The 20,271-nt window shown below is 37.7% G+C and overlaps 2 protein-coding genes across 2 annotated transcripts; both read right to left on the bottom strand.

Annotated features, from left to right (window-relative positions):
- Nucleotides 1-42: 42 nt before the first annotated feature.
- LOC127801620 (E3 ubiquitin-protein ligase KEG-like) lies at nt 43-16,133 on the bottom strand. The gene is made up of 16 exons (XM_052336892.1): nt 14,915-16,133; nt 12,146-12,508; nt 11,746-11,976; nt 11,363-11,488; nt 10,940-11,273; nt 9,873-10,030; nt 9,035-9,192; nt 8,762-8,883; nt 8,453-8,587; nt 5,104-5,228; nt 4,842-4,946; nt 4,498-4,731; nt 3,247-3,580; nt 2,985-3,173; nt 2,572-2,877; nt 43-1,799 (listed from the first exon to the last, which is right to left on the bottom strand). Exons 1-16 carry the CDS (start codon nt 15,688-15,690, stop codon nt 567-569), a joined length of 4,929 nt encoding a protein of 1,642 aa, XP_052192852.1. The 5' UTR covers nt 15,691-16,133; the 3' UTR covers nt 43-566.
- A 1,193-nt stretch (nt 16,134-17,326) lies between these two features.
- LOC127801211 (transcription termination factor MTERF9, chloroplastic-like) lies at nt 17,327-20,104 on the bottom strand. Its single transcript, XM_052336118.1, has 2 exons — nt 18,419-20,104; nt 17,327-17,682 (listed from the first exon to the last, which is right to left on the bottom strand). Exon 1 carries the CDS (start codon nt 19,867-19,869, stop codon nt 18,715-18,717), a length of 1,155 nt encoding a protein of 384 aa, XP_052192078.1. The 5' UTR covers nt 19,870-20,104; the 3' UTR covers nt 17,327-17,682; nt 18,419-18,714.
- Nucleotides 20,105-20,271: the final 167 nt, after the last annotated feature.

Below are 20,271 nucleotides of genomic sequence, written 5' to 3'. Positions count from 1 at the left end.
CACAGATAAAAATGTTGAGCAGGAAAATAACCAGAGAAAGTATTGAAAAATAGAATCAATTGTATAAAAAAAAAACAAAAAAACAAAAGAAGCACTTGTATACCCTGTTGTTCTATCATCTGAATTTCTAGTGGGCATCTGAAAATGGCCCAGTGTTCCTTTCAAGAGCTAAATGCTGTAAAAGCAGTTTAAAGAAAACTCATCCGAGGGCTACCCCCCATCCCTACCCAAAAAGAAATCCAGATATTAACAGTAAACTAAGAAGAAGTTCAAAGGAGTCAAACTTTACACAATAAGTTAACAAACATATATACTTTTAAAGTATGAACGGCCTGGCCCGTTCCTACCTTTCTCCAGCTGCTTTTTAACTCTGTCTTTAGTTGTATGGAGGGCAGGGTAATTCCTAACCGCTTTGCTTTGTTCCAAATGATTTCATCAACGATGCTCTTGGGTTTGTTGGCAGGGAAAGTATCCATCCCACCAGCAGCAGTAGCTTCCACCTCTATTGAGATGGAATGGAAGGCGAAGGACTGTAAGAGCTTAAGTGAAAGAAATTTGGCTCTTCATCAAGTGCCCGTAACAGATGAGCTCTCATCAAGAACAATATCAGCAGGATCCCCCATCCACGGCCTCCCCTCTCTCCACTGGAACTTAATCCGTAATTTTCCATTTGCATCTACACCAAGTACCCGACCCTTGCTTGCATGTGTCTCCATCCCCCACCCCCACCGAGGAGTCACGAGCCCTTCCTTGATCCTCACCTTGTCCCCCACTTTAAAAGGCCTTACTCTCTCCATTTCCGACGCTTTGCAAAGCCACAGCCTCTCCACAAAGCAAAATGCAACCCTTAGCTCCTTATCTTCTATCCTGTGCACCACTCCGATGCTTGAATGACTTACTTCTCCCCATTGGTAAGTTGGGGTTGAAACTGAAGCCTTAACCTGGACCCAATCCCCGATGGAAATTTCCTTTTCCTCCACCAGATCCACTTCTGATGGATCTAATACCCAAGTTCTCGAGCCAGCACGTGTATATATTCTCAGTTTTCCATCTGCATCAATTGCTGATATGGTCCCAACACTAGCATGATTGTGGCCCGACCACCCAAACCTTGGCTGCTTCACAAATTTTTTAACTCTAACCCTTTGCCCAACCATGATCTTATCTATTTTTTCAAGGTAGGAAGAAGGCCCCACCCATCCTTCTTGTTCCCGACAAAATGCCACACAAACACTTCCATCCCATTCATCTCCATCACACCTGTTTCCTTGCATAATCCCAATACTACCTGGCCCAATGGATTTCCAGCTACTCGCATTACTTTTCATTTTAACCCAATCCCCCACTTCAAATATCTGCTCCATCTCCAGATCGGCAGGATCTCCTCTCCACAAACCTGGTAATCCAAAGAATGAGACTCTCACTTCTCCATCAGCATTAACACCAGTTATAACACCACGAGAATTAGGCTGCGCCCCTCGCCATCCCCATCTTGGCTCACGCAGTCCATCTCGGAAACGAATGTATTGCCCAACTTTGAAGCCTGGAACCCTTTCAACATCTGTGTAATGAGTGATCCATCTTCCTCTACGGAAACAGCATGCTAATTCCAAATAACCACTATCCTGCACACCATATACTACTGCTATGCTTTCTTTGCCAATATTATTCCATTCATAACTGGGTCTGTTCCCCAGGCTTGGTTTTGAACGTACCCAATCACCCACTTCAAATCCAGAAAGCCTTTCTGCATCTCCTGGGGAAACTCTCCACAAACTGAGTCTTCCAGCAACTTTAACCTGAGCACGAAGAATCAGGGGCCAGTTTAGTTGACCAAATAAAACAATAAAATAAAAACCAAACAAACAGAAAAGAAAATAAGGCCTCAAAAATAGCCCTTGGGGAGGAAGCATGAACCCAGCAATGCTGCATGGTTACCCTTATAAATCAAATCCAGATTACGTCCATTTCAGGCGCCAATATTTCTCAGACAGTTGGAAACCCACCTAATGCTCAGTAGCAACACTTATATTCTCTATCTCTAATGCGCTCAATTGTTTCTGCAGACACCTTACAGCTGCAATGCAACTCAAGCCGTGTCTTAAAGCATCTCCGATGGATTACTTAAATATGCAATCAACTGCTACCCGGGTCATTAAATATGCAAGTAAATTGTTGTTGGTCTATGTTATATGGATTTCCCAACCCCAACCTTCCCCCAAAATACATATGTGGACACACTACACAGAGATATTTATTCCTCCTTATTCCTATTTAATGAAACATAGATGCATCATGTGTTTTCATCATATATTCTGGAATCTCACATCCATGCTTCATCAACCACGCAACAAGACTGTGCTGCTGAAATTAGTTCCCTAATGAATGATAATGCACCACTTAACTATATAAAAGGCACCAACATCAATTTCGAGCATTGAAAAACTTGCCAGAAGGAGGGGCTGCTTTTCAGTGAATGTTTCCAATATGTGGTATAATCTAAAAAACTGAAACTGTAAGGATAATAAGGCAAGTACTCAGAGAAAACAAATATGAGATATGGGAGCTTACGCTTAAAGCCCCATCCATGTCAATTCTCATGATTTTGCCAACAGTAGCTGGAGTTTCATCTGCCCATCCCAGTTGGGGTTGAGCAATAGATGGCATCACATGAATCTCTTGCCCAACTTCAAAAGGAGGCACCGTCTCTACATCTGTGACAGAACAGCGGAAAGGCTTGCTCCTGAAGCAAAAGGCAACTCCCATATCACCATCCTCCTCCAAACTGTGAATTATCCCAATACTGTTCCTGGTGATATCCTCCCACCCATATTTTGGGGAAGACACAGAAGCTTTCACTCTGACCCAGTCCCCAACCTGTTTGTGTATAGAAAGAAGCGAAGGTGAAGTCTTGTTATCACATAAATAACTCAAATTACCAACAGAGATATCAAATTTCTCCATATAACAAATCAGACAATTACCTTGAAATCCTCCACCTTTTCCATGTCAGAGGGATCGGCCTGCCATGGTATTGGCCGATTAGGGATTTCAATTATTAGGAGACCATCACTTTCTATATCACTTACTCTCCCAACACTATGATGGGTTTCACCACCCCAAGCATATCTTGGTTCTGCAACAGACCGCTTCACACAAACCCGGTCCCCAATCTGCAGAAAGCATTTGTTAAAGAGTTCAAGAGGGGAAGAAAAAAAAATCAGAAAACCAAGAATATTTCTTCACCTTGAATGGGGGAACGGCCTCAACCTCTTCCGGCTCACAATGCCATGGACTTGGAAGATAACTCAAATCCAACAATAAACTGTTATCTGGTCGGATGCAGCAAACTATACCAATGCTGCCTGGAGTTACAGAACCTAATCCATGCTTAGCAGTAGTAAGAGTTGGGCGAATTCGAACCCAGTCCCCAACCTTGAATTCTTCAACCCTTTCCAATTCTGCAGGATCAGCTTTCCATCCTCTGGATGCTCCCGGAAACCCAACACGCAGAATTCCATCATCATCAACACAAAGAACAGTTCCAATGCTATCACGTGACTGACCCCGCCAGCCAAATCTGCTAGTAAGATAATAAAACTTATTGGTATTCAAACATGTTTTGTTTTAGATGAAGAATTGGAGCATGCATATAACAGAGCATTGGACCTGACAATAAGACCCTTTAAAAATCTCTTCACAATTTAGCAATCGTCAAAGGAAACAAAACAGCAAATCGACCTTGAGAGTGTGATTCTGTCATTCATTAGTCATCCTTTCATAAGGGCCAATACTGGTTCCTGTGGCATGCTTGGACAGATAATGAAAATATTACAATACTAATGGAACTTTAGGATATTTAATATTGGGAATCAGCATAAATTTAGCCTGAAATCAATTTCATATATTCTATTATCATTTCCAGACTTTTGAAGACATCATTATCATGTTAACTGTTGCAGAGCAAGTCTGTCTCAGTGAAGTATGGGAAGCCTATGGGGGTTTCAACTCATATCATATCATGCTATTTAACAAACAAAGTTAATCTGCCAATTTCAAAATTTCTGCCTGAAGTAGAATTTCCTGAAATCCCTAAATTTAGATCCTTCATCACACAGTCATAAGCAGTAACTTTAGTATTAAATCATCTACTCAAGCCTTCAAATGGTGATTCTGAAATTTGACATTCTTTAAATCCAGCAAGTCACAGAAATGTGGAATTCAAATTCAAAGCAGAAATTCTACAAATTACTTTTTTAGTTTGGTTACAATCCGTAGTTTATTAACAACCGAGTGAAAAACTTATACATTGCAAAGTCAAAAAACTTATACTTAGTTGAGTCATTGTTTTTTTCAGTTCATTTGCTAACAAGCAAACATGACATACAACAGCATCCTTCTAGTCAAGGCGTGATGTGTATCATGAACTATGGAAAATCCCATCATATAAGCAGCTTATAACTGGAAAACAAATGTTTCAGAAGGAAAAGATCAAACCTTGGCCCTTTGACTTCTGGTTTAAGTTGCACATGCTGTCCTCTATCTAATGGAATCAGCTTTATAACTTCATTTGCCAGTACACGAGCTTCTCCAGTACAAAATGATACAACAAGATTATCCTTGTCTGGCACACTTTGCACGAAACCAACACTCTTATGGTTTGCAGCTTGCCATCCATAAGTGGGAGTCGTGATACTTCTTTTAAATTTCACCCAATCACCAAATTGATAACTGATATCATTTAAGAATACAAAAAATTAAAATAAATCCTAGACACAATCAGGTAGCATTCTAAAGATCTAATGCAGGATGATTCAAACCCTGGATAACTTTTTGCTCACATTGTAGGAGACAAATGAACTCCCTTATTTATGAGTGCCTCCATCAGATCTTCAGAGATCCATTCACGGGGTAGGGCCTCCAAAAAGTCACGTAATGTCTTGCCACTGTAACCATAATAGATCCATTAGTACAGCAAACTCACAAGGCACATCTTAAAGCATTTATGAAACTTACATACATACAGAAAGCAAATCTTCTTTGATTCTTCTGATAATAAAACCCTAGGTAGACGAATTTACAATTGTACTAGATGGTTCTTGCCTGTGATTCCTGACTTCAACAGCTGCATCTGGATATCCAAGCATAACAATTATCCATGCAAGATTTTCACGTATCATTTTTGCTGTTTCAGCTGCTATATGGAAGGCATTGTTCCCTTCATCATCCTGTTTGGATCAATTTTCACGTTAGCAAAAGAAAAAGAAAGGTCCTACTAATACATAATAAAAGAAAGTTAACAACATACTCCATCTTGAATATCAACAATGGATAAAACCAAAAATGCGCAAGTCTTTGCTCAGCATAAGGAAACAGTGCGGAAATAGGATTGGAATGCGCTAATTGACCAAAGGGCTGTTTACGACCGACCGTGGATCATCCTGTGGTTACCAGATGATGGGAATAACAAAGAAATATTGGTTTGAGCTAAAGGGAATTCCAGACCATTTTCTTTGTTATGTTTTCTTTCAAGTATGTATACAAAATAATCCAACAGAACTACATGAAAGACAGACAAGTTGCAGACATAACTGAAAACTAGGCATGGCCAGAAAATATAAAACACCAAATAGAACAATGCCCAATGGTCAAATTCATCCCTAATACTTAAACAACAGAATCTTAACAGGAGGTGATTCTACAAAGCTCACGTGGTTCATGTAAAACATGTAATATTGCAAAATGAAAAAATTGCTTGTTAAGAATGTATATCTGTTCTAAATCCAGCACATACAAAAGTCTTAAGGGTTATTGTCAGCTCCCTAAGGATCTGAATAGCAATTCTTGATCAATGGATTGATCGAGAGAGAGAGAGAGGGAAATCAAGAAACAAATTAGGGGGAATGAGATAGAAATGAGGGAGAAAGAGAGAATACAGAGAGAGAGAGAATTCAGAGAATTTGTTATGGTTTTTCATATCCGCATCCGTGGGAAGGGATCAACTATATATAGCTTGATCCTAACCTCCCCATATGCGGGTAACCGCTTATAGAGCTGGGAATGTACAAGCTGCCAAAGAAGCAACAAACTTCAACAAACTTAGTACCACTCCCAACAGCTTATTTTACTAATATATACTACTTTTCTCTCCTATTACATTTAATTGCTACTTCACCCCCCTACCATGCAGTACATGACAGTTATTTAAGCTTTACTGTACGGGAGAACTTCTGTTTTTTAAATCGTACCACATTAATGAATATCACGCCAGACTTGCTACCTCTATCCATTACCTATTAAACTCAATTGATTAACAAAATCCAAACAACCCTTCTAAAGCATTCCATACAAGCTTTGAAATGACAGAAGTAGTTATAATAGAAATGTTTGAAATATAAATTAGAAATTATTTATGTGCATATGAACTCAGTAATGTTTCAAACATAATATTATTTATATTATGTAGATTTATACATCAATATAGGAAAATGTAATCACTGAAACTTTTTCAAAGAAAAAAAATTATGTAGACATCTATAAAGATTCTAAATCCACATCGATACAATTCAGTATCAGGTATATCATGTTTCATTTTAATATGTTTTATTAAGTTGTTACATCTCTCATTGGAAACACCAGAAATTCCATTATTTCACTAACATGTCATTTCAGCCTTTTAAGAATCAGGAAGGTTTGAGCCATTTGATGGAAACAAACAGTGACTTTTCCTCCTTGCATAACGTATAGGATCCCCTCAACATCTTTCGTTCTCCAATAATTTTACGCTCCCCCCCAATAATAATAATAATAGCCACTTGGTAGCTAATTATTGATTGAATTTCAAAAAGGGAATGCCCAAGTAAACTCAGGCATTCTGTTAGACATCAATGCTCATCCCAATTTGCCAAATTAACTCCTCACCCAAGCCTTCTCAAAATGTATTTGCTTTTCCATTTTCTCCACCTCTAAAACAAGTGCAATGAATGAAGAGAAAAAATTAAAAGGGTCACCCACACATTTTGAAAGATGATGTCTTTTCCAACTACCTACAGCCCTCTCTAAGTAATCCATGACAATGTTGCTGAAAAATATGGGTAGAATTTTTTTTTTTTTTTTTTTTTTGGGGGGGGGGGGGGGGGTGTTTGGTGTGAGAAAAAGAATGAAGAAGAAGACAAGACAGGACAGGTAGGAACCATGTTCCTGCCAAATCAGTCGTTCAAGAGAAAAGGAAAGAATTAAGAGGAGAGAGAGATGGAGAGGAGGGCATATGATCTTAAAAATATTCTCCAAGTTCGCTAATAATCTACACCAAAGAGACTTTTATAAAAAGAATTATGATAGCATGAAAACACTGATCAAACTCATCCTACTTGTATGATAATAAATTCAATCCATACAATCACCAAAAATCCTAAAGCCTTGAAAAATACAGCAGCAGTTCTCCAAAAGAAATTATTGACAATTCCATTATAGTTTCAACAACCGTCACCTTGCAAGTCCTATCAATTAGAATGCATCTGCTTAATATCAGAAAAAATGGAAATTGGCTAACAAGGACAATGCATGTACAAACAAGGAAAGCTATTTATTTCCATCGCCCTATCCTTCAACACAAATAAATAAAGAATCCAATTAGTTATTGCTATGACCCAGTGGTAATTTTGTAAATTTTTTGCAATTTCTGTTATAATAACCGCAGCCCACATGGACCACTTGTAGTGGGAGCTAGAAGCTTCTTCCCATGGTTACAATATGAACCGCGGAAGGGCCTATAAAAGGCCGATTACTTGAGGATGGGACTTCTATGTTGAATGAGAAGATCTTTCCCTCTTAAACTCTTTCTCTCTTCCCTCTCAATTCTGTCATTTTCCCTCCCAATTCTGTTTCTATCTCTCTCTCAATCCTTCTAAATTCTGTTCTCTCAAGTCTTACCTCCAAGACTTGACAGTTATTTGTTGATAAGTAAAATTCTGTTCAAGAAGAAAGGAACCAAGGGGATGCCACACTTATAAAGAGGAAACAGAAGATTGAGAAATACATAAGCCTAACTATATGAATTATTAAAAAGATCCACAAAATTTAAATAATTGTAGAACAATTAAATAAACTTTTTAACTCTCAAAAATATACAGAGCTAGAAAGTACTCTTTTGACCTATGAGAAGGTTTACAGATCTTCAAGTCCATTCTCTCCCAATACTCCACATAGCTCAAATGTCTTGTATTAAGTTAAAAAGTTGAAATCAAGCTTACGTTTCAAAATATCCTAAAGGCTTTCTTCCAAAATGAAAATAAATAATTTGGATAGTATAACAGATTAACTGGAAATTCAAGAACAAATCTGAGCCAAGTGCCAACATAACATTGCACAAGAATATGAAAAGAGAAATCACTTTGCGAAAGCATCTCAAAGGCAGTGACAATATTAGACACTACAGAGAAATAGTAAAAACCTGCAAATTACAATTCGCTCCAGCAGATAAAAGCAATCCAACGCATGAGTTTGAACCTCTGGCCAATGCCACATGAAGCGGTATTGTATTATGCACATTCCTGATATTCACATCCACTCCAGCATTGAGAATAATCTACATTTCAATTTGCAATACAATGACTGTCAGAAAGATCAGAAACGGGAATTCTACAGGTAATGATTTAGGAATTCACACAAAAATGCAATAGGAACACCATTATATACAGGTATACCCAATCAAAGAAACAGGTATAATACACATCAAGTGCGAGCGAGTTGTTTAGCTTACTCTGACCAACTCAACATCATTGGCCATAGCAGCTGTATGTAGTGCAGTTCGATCATATTGGGCATCTTGGGCAATTGGATTTGCTCCAGCAGCAAGCAAGATTTTTACCAATTCTCGACCCTCTACAAGAAAATTAATTAATAAAACTAATTCAACAACAAGATGAATTGTGCCCAATTTAAAAAAAAAAAAAAAAATACTTGTTGAGTGCAAGTATTTTATATACTTTAACAACAATAAGTCAACCCAAATCTTTTGAGATCCAAGTTTTACCGGCTTCATGGTCTTTCTTTAAGGCAGCTGCCATACACAACGAGGTACCAACTGGGCTGGGTACATCGATAGCACTGGCAATATCATCCAAGGATGCAACCTCCACCCACTTCCTGACAACAGCCACATTCCAAGTTGCCACACACAAGTGCAGAGGCCTACAACATTAAAGCACTCAAGACCTTACACTCATAAATATCAAACTAAAAGAATATATGGTGAAGCAAATATACAAGGATGAAGGATGAAGGATGAAAGCTGTTAAGGAAATTAGATCCAGATAAAAAGAAAATGAGAATAGAAAACTAAAAGCCATTAACATGGCTAACCTCCATAGAAGAAGGGAAAGAATCCGAATATCGCTTGAAGCTCCTTAATGATCACACACCCTAAGTTATGGTTGCAATAAACAACAAATCTCTGATTCCCCACAACTTCAATCCAGGTTGAAATGAAATATTACATTAATAATTTAAGACTCTTAATTAATTACAACTCAACTCTAGAAATCTATAAACATCCCAACTAAGATAATACCCAAAACTTCCACATTAAAAGCCTTATAATATTTCAATAGAATTTTTTAAGCTCGCTCGACCCTAAAACATACAATCACCTTGTCAACCACAAACTTGTAGTTCGTTTCGAGCTTATTTAGTAATCTAATTGATTACTACATCAGTGGGTTCTCATGCTATAACAAGAAATACTCTCTCCAAGGAGAAAGAAATAAATTGGAGTTACAATGTCCCAATATGGAAAAAACAATGTATCTTTTACATACTTCCAAATTCAAAATTGCAGAACAAAACGGAAAAAAGTAATTCAATGAACTCACGTCAAATTTCTTGAATTCAAGATGGCCATAGATTTATATCCCCCATGTTCCAATATGACAATAGCACATTCTGTATATTTCTTGGCGACTGCTCTGTGTAATACAGATTCACCTTCATCATCCACCGCATTAGGGTCGGCACCCGCCAATAGTAATTCCTGGTGTCATCAACAAATATGTCATCATCATCATCATTATCATCATCGCAAGTCTTTAATCCCACTAAGTGCGGTTGGCTACACGAATTCTAGCTTAAAATTCATGATGAAAGATCCAGTGATTTATAGGCTAACCATCAGCTACCTAACTTAACCCTCTTTTATCAGCACTTGGGAATGATACAGAAGAATACCTTCAACACTAGAAGTGATGAGGGAATTGCTCAATCCATAGGTGGACAAAGAAACAAAAACATCCATGGTCCTTCCACATCTCGTGACATACATTTTTTGGGGGGAGAAGCCTTACTCTTTGAAATTTAGCTCACTATACTATTTCACGAATTAGGGATTATTTAATTTGGGATAATTACAGAAGCATACCTAAGGTTTTCCATAATGTTCACTTTCCATTAACTTACTATGAACCTTGACATTGCCTACTTAAACCATTTTTAACCTAATAGAGACTAACCTAAGATCTAGATTTTCATAGAGGAAAATTCCACAAAAATAATCAATACACTTCTCAATGGTAGAGAAGACTGCTGATTAAAAAAAAATATTTTACGGACTTAGGTATCAAAAAGTCAATTATGAGAGATTTTTTAGATACATAAAATCCTTTGAAAAGGATATTTGATTATTTTAGAGATTATTTTAGGTTGTAAATTTTTTTTACAACCTTTGGAAAGCATATTTGATTTTTTTTGTGAATTTTCCTCCATGAAAATCTAGAGTTTAGGTAAGTCTTTACTAGGTTAAAAATGGTATAAGTAGGTTACTCAGTTTCAGTAAGGTTAACAGTTTAGTGTTGTTTGAATAACATCTAACAGTTAATTTCCCAGAAACATCCAGATATGCTAGAGAGTAAACTACAAATATATCCGAGACAGATAGAAATCATACACGCATACAATCTGGTTGACCATGATATGCACAAACATGAGCCACGGATGGCCCAAACCCTTCCCTTCTAGACTGGACATTTGCATATCGTCTAATCAGAGCATGAACACATTCTGAAGATCCAGCTGCCAATGCAAACACAAGTGGAGGATCACCATATTTGTCTAAGACATCCACATTTGCTTCTTTATTCTCCAAAATGGCCTCAACAAGTTCAACACTGCCCCGTCTACAAGCCAAGTGGAGAGCTGTCTGTCCCTCAGTATTTTGTGCTTCTAATAATGAACACGTTGAACTACCACTCTTATCTGATGCACCCCTTGCAAGCAATTCTCTGCATAGATCAGAGAAATGCAATATAAAATAACAGTGTGACAGATTTTTCTCATTTATCTACTGAGAGTATACTAAGAAATGGCTTACCTTACACCATTTACATTGCCTTCAGATATAAGTCGATGTAGAAGAACAGAATTGTCCTGGAAAACCTCCAAATCAGACAAAGGAGATGGCTCTGTCACATTTGTTCCGGAAAGTTTGACCAGATCACTGTATTTTCACAACAAAGTATAAGTCAAAGACTGCTGCATGTATCTGCACAGAGGGGCAAGAGAAATAGAAACCACAAACAGAAATGCCAAGAATGAAGAGAAATTTGTTTTTTACATTTTCCCAAATCATTGTTTGTGCTCCAACAAAGTCTAGCCAATTTGTTACAAGATACCTCTAATGACATCACGGTATCTAATCTATAGTAGAAAGGTGGCAATCATAAAAGGAATCACTGAGAGCATTAAATATCTTGCCTATCAGGGCTGGCAGGGGGGCTGCAGGGTATCTCTTGCAAATGTCGAAGGAATATTGCTAGCATAGAATCAAAAGATGGTCTTTTGTGTGCCTTGAACTGTAGGCACTCACCAATCATCTTCCATAATTCCCTAGGTATTCCAACACCCACTACACTTGCATATTGAGGAGGTTGTCTTCGGGCCTTCATAACATCTCTATAAATTTCCTCTGCACTTAAACCAGCCCACCTGCACAAGAAATTAAAACGGCAATTATAGAATTCATAAATTCCTTCCAAATACCGTTCCTTTATTTCTTTTGTGCCTTCTTTTATTGTGTGCACATGCGAGTGTATGGTCATATTAGATGTAAAAAGATTAAAAACACTAATAGTAAACTATGAATAACTCTACTTACGGAACAGAACCAGTGCACATTTCCACTAATGTACACCCAAAGCTCCAGGCATCTGACTCTGCAGATATGCCAATGCCATCATCCCAAAACAGATTCAACGACTTCTTTACGGGTTCCCATGCCTCAGGAGCTGTGTAATTTGGACTTAGCATTGTACAGTCCATGCATGAATGAATTCTCGAGGAACCAGACTCTGATTGTGCTTTTCTGCAGGTAGGTTTTTTCAAAATTGCAGGTAGTCCATAATCAGAAACCACAGCATGACCATTGGCATCCAAAAGAAGATTCGATGGCTTTAGGTTCATACAAACAATGCCTGCTGCATGCAGTTCAGCCACCCCTCGGGCAATGTCTGCTCCATATCTACAATTAGAAGACAAGCAAACACTAAGGCCTACCATAGCCTGCTTAAAGCTAATAAGATCAGCTATCATAAATGAAAACTCAAACAGATTCTTAATGACTTACTTTTAGCATAGGTCCAGAACACAAACATTTGCTGTTCCTGTACAAGACATTTATTTTTCCTTTCGCCTATCCCGGTGTCCACAACTCAGTCATAAAGTCAGATTCCTAAAATAATTTTAACTGTAGAGCACGGGAATTCAATGTCCCCCCCCATGTATCCTTGAGTCTTCCCCTCCATAGCTTCTATATTCCCATGGTTAAATAATGTTCAATAACATTTCTCGTCTTATGCTCTGATATACACAACTAATGTGTCAGTTGCTCTATGCAAAAGTTGGAAACAGCTATTCCAAGCTCAATGGGATCCATATCCTAAGTTGCAAGAGTACTGATTTGATAGTAGCTGTTAGAATTAGAAAAAAATCCAAGTTATTTTTTCCTCAAAAGTAACTAATATTTGATCTTGCACAATCAAGTATAAAATTTAACTTCATTGGGAAGCTCAAGCTCTCAAAAGTCGAAGGGCTTAAGCATCTTGGTCAACCCAGTTTGAGATACGCATCAACTCTTTGTATTTGCATCAGAATATTTAATCCTCTATTTCCAGAAATTAGAATAACAAGACATGGCCCGTTAGTTTACCTATTTACCATTTAACTGATTGCTGTGTTTCCCAATTGAGATATTTAAGAGAGAAATGGTTGACAATTATAGGATATAACCATATCTATCCATGACCATATTTTTTATAAGATCATTATCCCTTATCATCCTAAAAGAGTTTTTTACAAAGTTTTCTTCAGTCTTCATCTATCGCTTTCTTCTACCTCATCAATTCTCCTCGTAGGTGTGTGTATTAGTCTTCTCACATGTTTAAACTATTTTAAATGCATCTTATCTTCAATAGGCATCACTTTAATCTAATTACCAATAATCCCAGTTCAAATTTTTTCTTCTTTCTTTTGTATCGCCGCATATCTTCTGAAATATCTTCATATTAGCTGCAGTCATATTTTAGAAATATTGGTTCTTAGTTGCACAAAATTTTGTATCACGAAATACAATTGGTATTATAACCATCCAATGAAAAGAGATTTTATAATCTCATAAAATACTGGAAGCGCTTTTCTACTTTGACCATTCTAACTTGATTTTTCAAATAACACTCTCAAATTTCTCTCTATGTTTTTAAACAATTAATCCAAGATATTTAAAATGACCTTTTCTTGGAGTAACTTTATGTCTCACCATTATCCATACTCAAACTTTTACTAAATTCACATTCTATATATTCTATTTTCGACTTGCTCAACTTGAATTTTTTGAATTTTAAGGTATCCCTCCATAACTCAAGCTTTAGTATTCACACCACTTCTTGTCTCATTCATCAAAATAATACAATTTTCAAATAACATACACTAAAGCATCTCTTAATGGATGTGCTCAATAAGTTCATCCATCAATAGGAAAAAGAGGTAAAGGCTTAGTGTAGATACTTAATCTAATTCAACTGTAAAAAGTCTCAGTATCTACACTAGGAATCCTAGCACACATATATATGCTCTGAGAAATATATCTTTAAATCTTTTAGACTCCTTTTTTCTATAAATCCTCTATAATACTTCTCCAAAAATTTTGACATAGGCTTTCTTCAATTCTATAAACAAAATTTGCAAATCATTGTGTTTATCTCTAAACCTTCCCATCAAATGCCCCGACAAGTATAAAGCATTCATTTTTTACCTCTTAGACATGTAAGTAAGTTGGTTTTTATAGTCCATGGTTTTTCTTCCTAAATTCTGCTCAACTACTAAATAAAATGTTGTCGGTAGACATAATAATTAGGTCAAACTATATCGGTGCTACCCATCTTAATTTCAGCTGCATGTGATCGTTCACCAAAAATTCCTCGCCATACTGAAAACAACGAACAAATCCTATCTCCCTTCCTACTAAAATAAGAACAAAACGACAAATAAGGTGAAACAATAACAGCCAAATAAATCAGAAACACGTCCTAGTCGTTCAGAATCCATGCTTTTGTCGGGTAGTACAACATTGTAATCCATAGAATCCTAAATGAATTCTACGGTAACAGTTAGTGCATGAAAATGATGATTTCAAGTGTTCACCAAAAAATCCCCTTTAAAGAAACTCTACCCATGATGCTACACTGCATCAGTTGCCATTATGCAATTTCCCATGTAAGAATTGAGATCAAGTATCACATTTCAATAAGCAGGTGTCCCTCGGTTAAGAGTTCAGTTCTTCTACCAAACACACTTGCAAGCTCATTCAACAGAGAGACACCAGTTACAAACACTATTGTCCCATTACAAGTGAAAGAATGGATAAATTAACCTGAGGATTTGCTCAAGAGTGAGGCGGCCTTCATTGCGGTGCATCTCAGTCTCAAGAGAGCCATTGCACCTATCCATAATAAGAGAGAGTGAAGTAGAGCTCGTTCCTTCCTCCATCTTCATAGCTCCATGGAATGCACATACATTCCGGCACCACATGGATGCCCGCCGCAACTTCTCCAGCTGGTTCTGCACCCAAGTCAAATCTGTATGATCATCCCCAACAATGGCAACCTTCTTCACGGCCACCCGGTGGCGGCACCGCCGCCTTGACGGCCCCGAACCCGAAAGCACCCCGGTCCACATTTCAACCCCAGAGCGCCGGCCCTCTCCAATCCGCCGAATTAGGCGCAGGTCATGGTGCGGGGCCAGCTCGATAACACCCGAGGAGCCACCGCCACAGCTGGAGGAGCGAAGAAGGCTGCAGCGGCGAAGATGCTGCGTAAGATTGCCCAATCCTTCATCTTCATCGCTGTCGCCGCCTGCCGGGCGGTCAGTGTCGTCGTCGTCTTCTTCATCCTCGTCGTCGTTGGAATGAATTAGGGCAAGAATAGCGTAGTTCTTGCGAAGGGCCTGGATGGAGTTGCCGACTAGGGACACGTGGCGGCAGCGGGGGCAGGAGAGTGTGGAGTCCGTCGACTCCGAGAACATCCGGCAGAGACAGTCTTTACAGAACCCGTGGCCACATTGCAGCAACACCGGGCACCGCTCCTCCTCGTTGTAACGACTCTGACACACCGAACAAGACGGTATCTTGGTCTTCATTCTCTTCTTCATCCTCCGGCGAGATATTACAGCTCACTATCACCACTCAAATTCGATCAATCAATCCACCGCCAAAAACCGGAACAAACCTAATTCAATCCCTAGGTTCCTGCGATCTCACTATTCCGGACCGAATCGAGGAGGAGAGAACCAGAACCAGCAGATCCATGCCTCAAATCAGAGACACAAACTGATCCAGAAATGCAAATCGAGCAAACGAAGAGGCAAAAAGAGGGAGAAATCCAGCTGAAGCAGAATTGGAAGTAGAAGCAGAAGCGGAGGAGGAGGAGGAGGAGGAGAAGCAGAGAAGCGAAGAGAGAAAGCAGCTTTGCGAGTAATTTGCTTGCTTTATGGGAAGGGTTGGGGGTTTGGTTTTGAGTCTAGTTTTTCCTTTTGGCTGGTCGGTCCGCAACTTGTACTTGCCACTTCTACGTCCAACTCAGCCTTGCTTGCGCCGCGCCCCTTCTTCCTGCTCGTTCCAGAACCGCATCGACTGCTGCCAGGAAGGAGTACAAGCCCCTTGTAGCACTGGTTCCGCTTCCCTGTTGTCGCAATATAATATTAATAGGCTGCTGCTCCTTCAGTTTTTTTTTTTTTTTTGTTTTTTTTAAATATCTAGGAGCCTATTTTCCCAGGAAAATCAGGTGCCTTTCCTATAGTGCCCTTGTTTCTTTCTTACCAGATCACAACCGTCCATTTGGATCATTAAAGATAAAATTTTCATTTTTCAACGCTACCATCATCCTAAAAAAAAAAAAATCTTACCATTGCTTTTGGGACAAGTTGTATCATTTAAATTTAGTTTTGTATAATATTCCAAAAATATTATACAAATCGTTCTAGCGATTCTTTTTAGAATATGTTCCATCATGATTAAAGTATTATTCTGAGATGAAAATCGAGAATTATCAAATTCTCTTATTTGTCTCTTCTATCATCCGTCAAGGTTTGATGTTGTGAAATGTCTCACAAAGAACGTAAATTCCAAGTTTAATTTTGTATAATAATTGATTATTGTCAACTAAATTTAAGCAATGTCAAAATAAATAATATTATTATTAAAAAATATATGATATTAATTATTCTGAAAACCAATTTAAAATGATGAGAAAATGAAACATTTTTAATTTTGACAGATTATGCTATTAATTTTGTAACTTTATATTTTGTAAAAAAAATTAATTTTTGTACTTTAATGTTGCTATCGTATCCTTATTAACTTTAATTTTTGGTATAATTCAATATATTTTTTAATTTTTTTAATCAAATTTTCTTAACAAAAAGTAACGGGATATACATCAACATAAATGTTAAAATTAACGTAAAAGCTGATTTTGAAATTTATATTAATATATATACATATAATATTAGTGTTTATTACCAAAATTTGATGAAAGATCAAAAACAAAAATTTAAATTTAGTGATAAGAATTAAAATTAAGTGACTAATTTGTTATAAAATACAAAATTGATAGACTAACAATATAATTTACCCATTAAACCTTATTGAACTTTATTAAAAGAAAATAAAATTTTTAGCGACAAGTTTTTGATATTTTTAGTGCAATTTCTGTCTTTGATATTCCCCAACTCTTTACCTCTATATCTTCATTTTGCACGTGCGCTTTAATAACAATTCAATTCACACATGCACATGAATTTGTATTATTTAGAGGACTACAACTTTATTCTTCTTTTCAATATGAAAATTGAGTACATAATAATAATAATAATATAAACATATCCAATACGAGGGGAAGCCTAAACTAAAGAGCCTGCCCAGTTTATGTAATTATGGTAAATAACTCCTACTCCATTTCAATATGAGAATTGGTAAACAATAAAATAATGATGGGACGCAGAAACTAGGGAGTAGAAACCGAAAGAGAATTGGGCAGGGCACACAACCCCATTTGCTCCAACAATTAACTTGGCACCAAGGGGCATCGGGTCGGATTATAATGATGGGACCCTAAAATCAAGCATGGTTGTTTCTGGGAAGACCTGCAAAGAGAACCCGGTTATTTGAGTCCTTCCTAGAGAAGGGCATTCGATGCTTAAAGGGTAGATTTAGACATTATAGAATTACAATAAGAAATATGGAAGTGAAGATTGGAAGAAGTATGCAATTATGGTAACAAAATTCTACTTTAACTCAATACTAGTGTAAAGTAAAAATATATCTATTAAACATGTTTCTGTACTGGGGATAACCCTGTTTCCTTCCTTGCTTGTTCATACAAGTTTGCTTGCTCAAAAATAGAATAAAAATAGAAGAGAAAGCTTTAGCAGGTTGCCCATCTCTATAGGCTATTTCCTCTTCAAAATATTTTAGGTAATGGCATTGGCATGTGAGTCCATTTTTCATCAAGAATAACGGAAAGAGATCAATAAAAGCGGCCAAAATTCTAAGATTTTGTAACCTGATAGAGATTGAATGGTGAATTACCACTGTGTCAGTCTCAAAAACTTCACTCCACATTGGAACAAGAAAAAGGTAACAAGGCTATGATGGAGCAAAAAGGCTAGTATAACAATGCATTACAAATTTGGAAGCAATTAGAGACTTTTTGCAGTACTTTTGGAACCATACTGCAAAGCTTTTGGTCAGATAATAAAGTAGATGGAAACTCAACCTCAAAAAGTGACAACACAAGAGGTCAAGGCAAGGAATGAAATGAGAGCAAGGCTTTTCAAAAATTGGAACCTCAAATCAAATGAGAGAAAGGCTTTTCATTACCATCAACTTGTCCTGCGCTGTGATCAGCAATTGCTTGCTTGCAACATCCAGCATTATTACAGATGGGAAGAATGAGAAAACTGAGAGTAGATTCGAGAATCTGGTCTTGCACCTCCAGAATCATATCATCCCTTCTCCTCAGCTTCTGAAACAACACATGGAGAGTCAGAGCTGTTCGAGGTGGTGAAATGGCTTCTGAGGGAGCTCAAGACGGTCAGAAAAAGATGACTACATATGACACAGCGCACACAACTGCCAATTGGCCCAATAATCACAGGAAGACAAGGATCAACAGTTTATTCCCGTGAAGAATCCAAGAGATTGCCCTTGTAGGTGGCCAACAGCTCTTCAGCATCATCCCCGTACGGCGATATAAACTTCTCTAGAAACTCAGCCTCTGACATCTCCAACACATTAACAACACTTAGCTCTTTCTTCAACAGCCTCTTGAGCTTCAAGACCTGTAAAACTCTGTACCTAGGCTTTACTCGCTTCTCCATGCTGCATATCAAACAAATTGGTCTACGAACCAACGTTGACCTCTCAACCTTAGCATCATTCAAGAAGAACTCAATCCCAAACTTGAGCTTCGCTTCAGAAGCCTTTAGCACAGATGGAAACCTCCTAAACATTTCAATACACTCATTGTCTGAGAATCCGAAACGTTTAAGCAAATCCAATTTCCTATTAAAAGTCTCAGCACTCATGCTACTAACTGTCTGCAAAGCGTAAACCAACATCCCTGAATCAACCGAAAAGCCCATATTCAAAACTCGGGAAACCAAGTCCCTAAGCGCAGACTCGGGCATAAGTAAAACCCAAGGTCTCGTCTTGAACATCGTTACAAGCCGAGGCCCAACAATATTACAGCTCTTCAAGAAGGCAATGTTGCGGAGCAACATCGGTTCGGGGACTTTGGCTCTGAACCGACTCACCCTCCTCAAAACCCAAATCAAATCTTGATTGTCCTTATCATCCACAAGAACTTTCCTGATTAAATCAATTTGTGGCATCAATGTGTTCTCTAAGCTGCAATTCAAAAAACTAGGATTCTTGGAAATGAACTCACCCAGACGATCACCGGTGAGGCCCAGTTCTTGAAATAAGTTCAGCTTCGGCTTCAGATTCTTCTCTATGCTGCAGAACAAGATTCCAGGCGATACCCGGACGGTGTATTGGATTTGGCTCTTGGAGAAACCGATTTCTTCGAGAAATTGAACTACGGATTGAGGCTTATCTAGGGTTTTCAGCGATGGATGATCATTTGAGACCCATAGGGCTTGTTTTTCCGAGCACGTGAATGTCCGGGTTAGGTAGTTGAAGATCAATGGGTTTCTTGAAGAATGGGCAGGAGCAGGAGAAGCTGTAGAGGAAAACAAACAAAAGAAGAATCCGGAGACTTTGGAGTGGAGAACACGAGAATGGAAATGCAAGAGAGAGAAAGCCCGCATCGTAGCGTAGCCGTAGCGTTTGTTATACAGAGAGACAAAGGGCTAGGGTTTGCGAAGAAGAAGAAGATGAAGAAGAAGAAGAAGATTATATCATCCAGCCTTTCATGCTCATTTTTAACACACGAAAATGTAACAATATTTAGTAAAAATGTCAATTAATTAATTAATTAAATTATAATTACACAATTACATAAGAAGTTTCAGTTTATATGCATCACGCAACCATTACAATTGTTAATTATTAATTAAGTATAATTATGTAAACTTTAACAAAAAAAATAGCTATTAATTATATAATTTTTACTAGTTCAAATATATATATATATATATATTATAGCCTTTTGAATTCAAATATATATATTACTCAATTTTAAGATAATCATTCTTGTGCAACACTCCATG

The sequence above is a fragment of the Diospyros lotus genome, chromosome 5, assembly GCF_014633365.1.
Source record: "Diospyros lotus cultivar Yz01 chromosome 5, ASM1463336v1, whole genome shotgun sequence".
Lineage (NCBI taxonomy): Eukaryota > Viridiplantae > Streptophyta > Magnoliopsida > Ericales > Ebenaceae > Diospyros > Diospyros lotus.
This window is presented reverse-complemented; position numbering and strand designations above follow the sequence as displayed.